The sequence below is a fragment of the Oryza brachyantha genome, chromosome 11, assembly GCF_000231095.2.
Source record: "Oryza brachyantha chromosome 11, ObraRS2, whole genome shotgun sequence".
Classification (NCBI taxonomy): domain Eukaryota; kingdom Viridiplantae; phylum Streptophyta; class Magnoliopsida; order Poales; family Poaceae; genus Oryza; species Oryza brachyantha.
The window spans coordinates 12579113-12587881 of NC_023173.2; the positions used below are offsets into that span (position 1 = coordinate 12579113).

At 38.4% G+C, this 8769-nt stretch overlaps 1 protein-coding gene across 1 annotated transcript; it reads left to right on the forward strand.

Moving 5' to 3' along the window:
* The first annotated feature begins 3658 nt into the window (after window positions 1–3658).
* On the forward strand, window positions 3659–6306 carry LOC102702613 (short-chain dehydrogenase reductase ATA1-like). Its single transcript, XM_040529096.1, has 3 exons — window positions 3659–3789; window positions 4058–4138; window positions 5252–6306. Exons 1-3 carry the CDS (start codon window positions 3752–3754, stop codon window positions 6069–6071), a joined length of 939 nt encoding a protein of 312 aa, XP_040385030.1. The 5' UTR covers window positions 3659–3751; the 3' UTR covers window positions 6072–6306.
* The last annotated feature ends 2463 nt before the right edge of the window (window positions 6307–8769 follow it).

Here is an 8769-nt window from a genome sequence, read left to right on the forward strand (position 1 = left end):
TAAAGAATTATTTATGTTTTATCATCTATATTTTTGAAAATAAAACAGATGATCAAATGTGAGACATAAAGGGTGCAAAAATACACTTATTGTGGGACGGGGAGACAGTATGTAAGAGCAAGTTCAATAGTATAGCCAACTACTAGCTCTAATTCATCTATAGTCAATCTAATAGCTAATTCATATAATACTTACCTACAAAACATTAGTAATTGGTCCCACATGTCATACACACGCTCTGTCTTAGAATCTGTGTGCAGCTGGCTACAAATTAATAGCTCACCTCTCTTCTCTCTTTAAAATATGTTTATAGTTAGCTTATAGTCTGCTATTGTACCTGCTCTAAGGAAAATTAGCTATAAGAAAATAACTTAAATAAGGATATTAAATAAGTGATGAGAGGTACGTGGGGTAAATATATATATGGTCATATCTTGATATTGACGAACTCACGTAATGTTTCTCTCGTTGCTAGCTCGTAGAACAATTAGCCACAAATTACAAGTAAAATGTTATAAAATTTTTAAATCAAAAAGGTGTACATGATCTCTATTGCTCGATCAACGTCAACTTGAATTAATTATGATTGTCCAGTGTGATTTATGTTTCCTCTTCCATACAATATTCTGCCCATCGGAACATTATTTGGTGACACCCACAAATCACACCTGCTATGCTACATATTAGTCAATGAGTTTGCTTTGGTTAGCTTGTTTTTTTAAGTAGTTGGCGTATTAATTATATATAATATATATATACTACCTGATGTTTATATACTACATGATGTTTCCTAAAGTTATTGTCATCCCCGTGTCTCCGAAATGTCTGAATAACGTATAGTTTGTTTATATATACTATATAGTTTTGTGCGAATGGTACGTATGTACAACTGGCCATCGAGCAAATTAAGGTACCTGAAAAGGCATTAAGGAACATCCAGAGTGTACTTAATTTGTTATATACTATACTACTGTTATGTGTATGCAACTGTATGCAGCTGTGTATATATATTTATATATATTCTCTTGGTCTTGGCTCTTTTTTGTTCTTCCTTTTGACCAAAAGCTTATGCAGTATATATACAATAACTTATTTATATTGGTTTGCAATTTTATACTAGTTAGTATTTGTATATTCCCTTGGTTCTTTCCTTTCTTTTTGACCAAAAATATAGCAGCCTTTTAGTCTGTTACTGTTTATATAACTGATAATCTTCGTGATTATAGTACATAGTACGTACGTACCCACGTAGTATTATTAATCATTAATCCGTTGACATTATTGCAAATTTACACGCACACTGTATGCTATATATATGCACACAATTAATTACCCTTCTTTTTTCCTGTTGATAACATGAGAGTAAAATATTGAAACACACACACAGAGACGGTCGCATGCACTTTATCTCTGGGCCTCTAGCTCTTTGTAGAGTGAAACATGATACTCGTAACTTCGTAAGTGCTCAAGAACAGAAAAACTCGTGATTAACTATGCCATCCACGCATGACAAATCAACTTGAATCCCAAGGGAAAGAAACCCACAAGAATTTTTGATGCTAGTACTTAAACATACTTTAGGGCCGGCCTGTTTAATTCTCAAAAATTTTTTCTCAAAAACATTATATTAAATCTTTGGACGCACCTAAATAGTGCATTAAACATTTATGAAATAAAAACTAATTACACAGTTAGAGGGGAAATCGTGAGACGAATCTTTTGAGCCTACCCATATATGTTAATGACATATTAATTAGGCTTAAAATATTCGTCTTACGGTTTCAGACGAGCTATAAAATTTGTTTTTCCATTTGGGTCCGTAAACCCCTCCGAAAATCCTGTTAAACGACTGACGTGATACTTCTTCAAAATTTTTTGGAAACTAAATATGCCCATATATATAAATTAATAGAGAAAATAAAACAAGCATGACGTAAGATCGATGTCATGTTAGCTAGATTGATTACCCTAAAAAAATCCAATCAGTTAACGACTGCATTATGGATGCATCCATGCATCTCTGTCGATCAGGATATAGTTGCCTAGTTGGTCCAACTAACACGGATGATAGCATTGGAGACATTTGTACTCTCTCATCTTGCCTGTCCAATAATCTCAATCACACTTTCACACTTCACACTGATCATAAGAAATTCCAAACAAAGAGCTAAGGACAAAAACCTTAACTAGTACTACTAGCTTGCTATTTCCTACTTGCACTACAAAGTAAATGCACTGGTCAACGATGTAAAAACTGGTTGGACAATACAGATATATGTACATAATATATATGAACTATCAATTAATTAAAAATGCACAATTTGATGAAGTACTTTGTTGGTTAATGTGAAACGGTGGGCTGACCGGCCTACCTTTTTAATCCTAGTCAAATGATCCATGCCTCCAGTAAATCAATAACTAAGGCTCCGCTTGTCACCACTTTTTCTAAAGGGAAAATCGTATGTGAGGTTTAAAAAAGTTACAATTTCAATTATGAATTATAGTTGCCTTTTTAGTGATCATATAAATATATAAGGTTAGACAAGACAGTGATATAAACAACGCCCTGAGTTATTTTTATTATAAAAAATTTAAATCCGAAACAACATATACGTGACTCTAAATTATAGAATGCAATACCCCCTCCAGCCACTAATTAATTGTCCCAACGTTATAAATATAGACTAATGGATGGTGTATATTTTTCTAAAAATATGTCAATTCACGAATGATGAATCCATACATATAACAAACAAATTAGTGTGAAATTACGGAGTTGATCCCTGAAATGCCATTTTCCTAAGAGCCTATTCGTTTTGAAGGAAAACTATAGGAGATATCTATTCCTTTGGAATAAACACTGTTCATGCATTCATTTCATAGGATTCAAAGGAAAATTTGCCATAGAATTCCTGTACAAATCCTCCAAAATGTACTAATTCTATAGGAATAAGAACATCTACTCCATCCTCTTTATTTAACTCGTTGAAGGAAAAATTTCTATGTTTCAATCTATTATTTTGTATGTGCATTCCTACGTTATTTCTATATTTTTCCTATATCTACGGTTTGAAAATCTCGTGAACCAAACAAGCCTAAATAAAGGGAGCAGCATATGTACACAATATATATGAATTTTGGTGATACTATGACCCGAAATGAAATAAATAATGGGGGCACATAGAAACTTTGGCCATGTTTAGATGGCAAAAATTTTTGGAGTGAAGGTTACATCAGACGTTTGACTGAATGTCGGAAGGAGTTTTTGGACACGAATGAAAAAATGAATTTCACGACTGGCCTATAAACCGCGAGACGAATTTTTGAGCCTAATTAATCCGTCATTAACGCATGTTGGTTACTATAGCACTTATGACTAATCGCGTACTAATTAGGCTCAAAAGATTTATCTCACGATTTCTTACGTAACTGTGTAATTAGTTTTTCGTTTGATATCCAAATATTCGATGTGATGTTTTTAGATGAAAATTTTTAGGAACTAAACAGCCCCTTACATACAACACATCGTCAGCATAACTGGTAGTTGGTATGCACAGGGTTGAGAGGCAGCAGATGAGGTCCTCGTTTTTTATTTAAGAACCCCCACACTCACCACCATCCCCTTCACACAAACACTCATACAAACGAACTAGTCAGACTTCTACTAGCTAGCCACTCCTTCCCATCTCTCTCAGACATTTCACAAGAACCTGCAAGAAGAAGAAGGCTAGGAAGAAGAGAATTTGTCGAGATGATGATGATGATGCTCCGGCTCGCCGGTGAAGCTAGGTATTATGGTTGATTACACATGTGCTAATTATACAACGTGTGTAGCTCTGTCATGTTCTTCCTGTTCTCATACCGTGCATTTTGATTGATTGCAAATATGGCATGAACAGTTCAGTGTGCATGCATGCTAGCTGATCAATTCATCTTTTTGTGGGAGTGTGTTTCCCTTCTCTTGGCTAGCTAGCTTAATTTCTCGTATGCTGAAGTAATTAAGGTAGCTAGCTAGCTTCGGTCTGTGACGAACATTTGACTCTCTGTTGGGTGTCAGGAGGAGGACGGCCAAGGATGTGGCCACCGGAGCGGCCGGCGGCGAGCGGTGGCTGTCGGCGGCGGCGGCGGCCAAAGGGAGGTAACTAAGAGGGAACTGATAATTCGATACTGCATCTGTTACTGAAACTGTTTTTGCACATGCATGAAAGAGAAGGAAAGAGACCATGCAGAAACTAAACTTCGTAACTATCCTGCGAGGGATAAGACGGATCTCTATCTCCAGGGTGTCAGATTCAGATCGATTTACCCACTCGTTTTCCTTCTGCTAGTTTAATGCTGCTTTGTGATGTGGTGATGCTGTCATTAGTTGGTCGATCGATCATGTGATTAGCAGACAGGCTAGGCTGATGGGGTGTTGTGGGGGCCATGAGAGGAGTTGGAAGCTCAGCAGCTTCCAAGAACAGTAGTGGTACTTGCTGCTTATTGACTCATCAGTGTGCACTGCTGTTTCCAAAGAGCAAGCCGGCCAGGCCAGCCACAGTGCATTGCTGTCAGGGCATTTGCCAATGGCAGCTGGATTCCTGCTTGTTTCTTTGTTTTCTTTAATTTGGTTTTTGTTTTTGTTTCTGTCGAGTGTTCTTGCCTTCCCGGGATTTGCGACCTAACCCTGCGTTTTATTCGTCTGTGTCAGGCATCGAGAGTTTTCTTTTCGCTTCCTCGCCATGTTTCTTGACTTGTTGCTACTAAGGTTTTTTTAATTTATTTTTGTTTCTTCAGTCTGTTTGCTGAATATTTGTGTCCCATCCTTTTGATTCTATAATCAAATTTAAATTTTTAATATTAAATTTAAAGTTAATTTTAAGATTGCTAAGAATATATATATATATGTTTTATTTACAATTTATTTCTCTTGTAAATATACCGTTAAACGGTTTTTTCTATAGAAAAGCCAAACCTTTTTCCTCTGTTTTACATTCTCTCCAACTAAAATTTCAGTGTAGGATGACCTATTATTTTTATGTGCAAATTAAATAATTTACTTTGCATTTTTTGGCTAGCTGATTGTTTAGATACACATAATCGAACTCCACTTTAATCGTAACAATATCTGTTTTTCTTTCCTCCTCATGTTTTGCATTTTGTCCTACTGAAATTTTTAATGTGGAATATTTTCCAGTCAACCCCCCACAAATGCTGTGAACTTTACCTGGGGCCAATTTTCTGACACTAGTTCCAAATTAATTTTGTGAAGGCTGGAGGGGAAAATCGCAATAATCACCGGGGGAGCAAGCGGGCTGGGGAAGGCCACGGCCCACGAGTTCATCCGGGAGGGCGCCGGCGCCGTCATCATCGCCGACGTCAACTCCGGCACGGGCCTCAGGACGGCCGAGGAGCTCGGCCCGCGCGCGCAGTTCGTGCGGTGCGACGTCGCCGACGAGGGCAGCGTCGCGGCGGCCGTGGACGGCGCCGTGGCGAGGCACGGGCGGCTGGACGTCATGTTCAACAACGCCGGCGTGGCGGGCTCGCTGGCCGGCTCGACGGAGCTGGCGACGCTGGACCTGTCCGTGCTCGACGCCGTGATGGCCGTGAACGTGCGCGGGACGCTCGCCGGGATCAAGCACGCGTCGCGGGTGATGTGCCCCGCCGGCGCCGGCTCCATCCTCTGCATGGCGAGCATCAGCGGCCTCATGGGGGGCCTCGGCACGTACCCGTACTCGGTGTCCAAGTTCGCCATCGCCGGCGTCGTCAAGGCCGCCGCCGCCGAGCTGTCCCGCCACGGCGTCCGCGTCAACTGCGTCTCCCCCTTCGCCGTGCCGACGCCGATGGTGGTGGAGCAGTTCTCGCAGATGCTGCACCGCCGCGGCGGCGGCGCCGGCGCCGCCGACGAGGCGCAGGTGGCGGCGGTGGTCAGGGGGCTCGGCGAGCTGAGGGGCGCGGCGTGCGAGGCCGTGGACGTGGCCAGGGCGGCGGCGTACCTCGCCTCCGACGACGCCAAGTACGTCTCCGGCCACAACCTGGTGGTGGACGGCGGCTTCACCAGCTACAAGTACATGAACCTGCCACAGAAATGAGTATGTATGTTATGTTTCCACAGAAGATCCCGTGGGTGTAGAGAGAGGCTTTGCGAGTCCTGGAAAGACAGTGGATTCGGTAGAGAGAGGAGCGTGGATTCTCTGTGGCTCTCTTGTCTGCGTAGTGTGGTGAAATTCTGAATCGTCATGGAGATTCTAGGTGTCTGAAATTTGGTCAAAAAAGGAAAAAGGTTACGGAGCTTTGAAAGTCGAAGGTTCCTATCGTTTCTCTTATTGGGTGACAAAAACTGAGTGACTTATTATTAACAATCAAAAAATAATTTATTTGTAAAACATTTATCTACATGCACATAGCTTTTTAAAAACGAATGTTATAAAACAAAATAAAATGAGAAAAAATAAAACATGATTCATAAAGTTAAGTTTCAAATTTAGACACTTCCTCTGTTTTTTTAATTGCTACAATTGACTTTTGGATCTAACATTAATCATTCGTCTTATTAAAAATATTTAATTATTAATTATTTTTTATAATTTAATTTATTAATAAGGTAATTTTAATCATGATTTATTGAATAAGACGAAGCACAAGCATAAATTCAATAGTCAAAACCGGGGTAAAGTATTACTACCTCCGTCTCTAAATATTAGACGTCGTTGACTTTTTTATAAATGTTTGACTATTCGTCTTATTCAAAATTTTTTTAAAATATGTAAAGCTGCATATATGCATAAAAGTATATTTACCAATAAATGAAATGATATAAAAATAATTAATAAATATGTATTTTTTAAATAAGATAAATAGTCAAACGTTTATAAAAGAGTTAATAACGTCAAATATTCAGAGAGGGGAGTAGATTATAAGTACATAGTGGAAGGGAAACTATGGAACCTGGGATCAAAATTGGGCCACTAAACTGGGATTATTAGGGCGTGAAAAGGCCCGTTAGGATGCAAGCAGGTCGATCATTTACCACAGAAGAAATTTCAGGCCCATGGAATACTGAGATGGGCAGATAAATGCCCCGGATTCGGAGTTTTCACTTCACTAGTAATATTGCATATACAAGGCAAAATTTTCATTTGTGCAATAATGTTGGCTAAAAAATGATATCTGTGTTCAAATAAGTCTGTAAAACCACATGAGAAAAAGGCTATGTCAGTTCATTTTTGTTTTCCATGTAAAACAACAGTGAAAAAGTACAGCTCACTGTTTTTATTTGCATTTGAAAAAACATTAAATAATCTAAGTTCCAATCAATGTATATTATCAAAGCCTAACCCTTGATGGCTGTTCTTCTTTCAGATTATTCTCAAATTTTCCTCAGTTTTTTGCGCGTGTTTCCTGAACCGCTAATTGCGTGTGTGTGTTTTTTTTTTTGCGTATATACGTGTGTAAGTACAAATTTTAAATCAAATCAATACAGTTCAGGCCCTGTTTCTTTCAGCTTGGAATTATTATAATTCAGATTATTGGGAGTAAGCTGAAAGAAACAGATAACTTATTGAAGTAATTTATTATAATCTAGAATCCAGCTTATTATAATCTGATAAGCTCATTTATGTGAGTTTTTTCTAGCTTATTGGCTGAAAAATTACCTACCATACCATTCCACTCCCTCTTTAGACTTGCAAACCTAATAATCTATGCTCTAATAATCTAGAAAAGAAACAACTCACAGCTTATTCCGCTACAGATTATAACAATCTAACTTATAATAATCTAGATTATAATAATCTTAATCCGAAAGAAACAAGCCTCAGTGATGTGAAAAAGAGAAGCAGTTATCTATTATAGCAAACAACATTAATTCCTGGAAATGAGGTCAAAGGCCATATCAGATTACGTGCCATTTCCTTCTACCATATATACATACCAATCTAGCCCATTGAAGAGGACCTCCGGCATTAACACCAGGGGCTTACGACGCCTGATTTGGAGGTATATATAAAGAAAAGAAGAATTTAGAGTATTTACCATTAAATTTATTTGCTTTAAATTTTTTACGCCCAATCTGTATGTATCTATAATATATTATTAACACCGTTAATTAGTCTATTTGGTATCACTTTTCATTTTTTTTCTCTATTTAATACTTCGCCCGTTTTATAATATAAGATGTTTGATTTTTTTCTTCCAATATTTGATCATTTGTCTTATTCACAAAATTATATAAATATCATTTATTTTGTTTGTGACTTACTTTATTATCAAAAGATTTTTAAGCACGACTTATTATTTTTTATATTTGTAATAAAATTTTAAATAAGATGAATGGTCAAACGTTGAAACAAGAAAAATCAAACATCTTATATTATGAACCGGAGGTAGTATTTCTTATTTTCATTTATATAGTTTTTTTAGATTTATGGACATTTTCGCCCCCTGGTCCCAGCTGTCAGATCCAAATGAAAGGATCGATCGTTCTGTCCATGCACGAGGAGAGCCTTCGTTCTGTCCATGCACCGAATCATAGTCGTCGTCGTCGCGGCGTCTTCTCGTGCATCAACCCGTCGCCGCAACGTTCTTCGCCGCCGCCGCCCACGCCGGCGATCGAGCGATCCACACCGGCCCACAACTAGTGCTGCCATCATACGCATAAACATCTCCACCCGAATGCTCTGTGCTGCCATCGGCTAGTGCTACCATCTGATCTTCAAATGATTTTGGGAGCAATTGAACTAAAATAAATAAATAAATAGAAACAACAGCTTTGCCATCATCTTCTCTTTG

Bases quoted from the DNA above. Each gene is read 5' to 3' on its own strand.
- LOC102702613 (XM_040529096.1), top strand. From the start codon at position 3,752: ATGATGATGATGATGCTCCGGCTCGCCGGTGAAGCTAG. The intron at 3,790-4,057 runs GTATTATGGTTG...GTTGGGTGTCAG, and splicing joins CGGCTCGCCGGTGAAGCTAG to GAGGAGGACGGCCAAGGATG. The intron at 4,139-5,251 runs GTAACTAAGAGG...AATTTTGTGAAG, and splicing joins GCGGCGGCGGCCAAAGGGAG to GCTGGAGGGGAAAATCGCAA.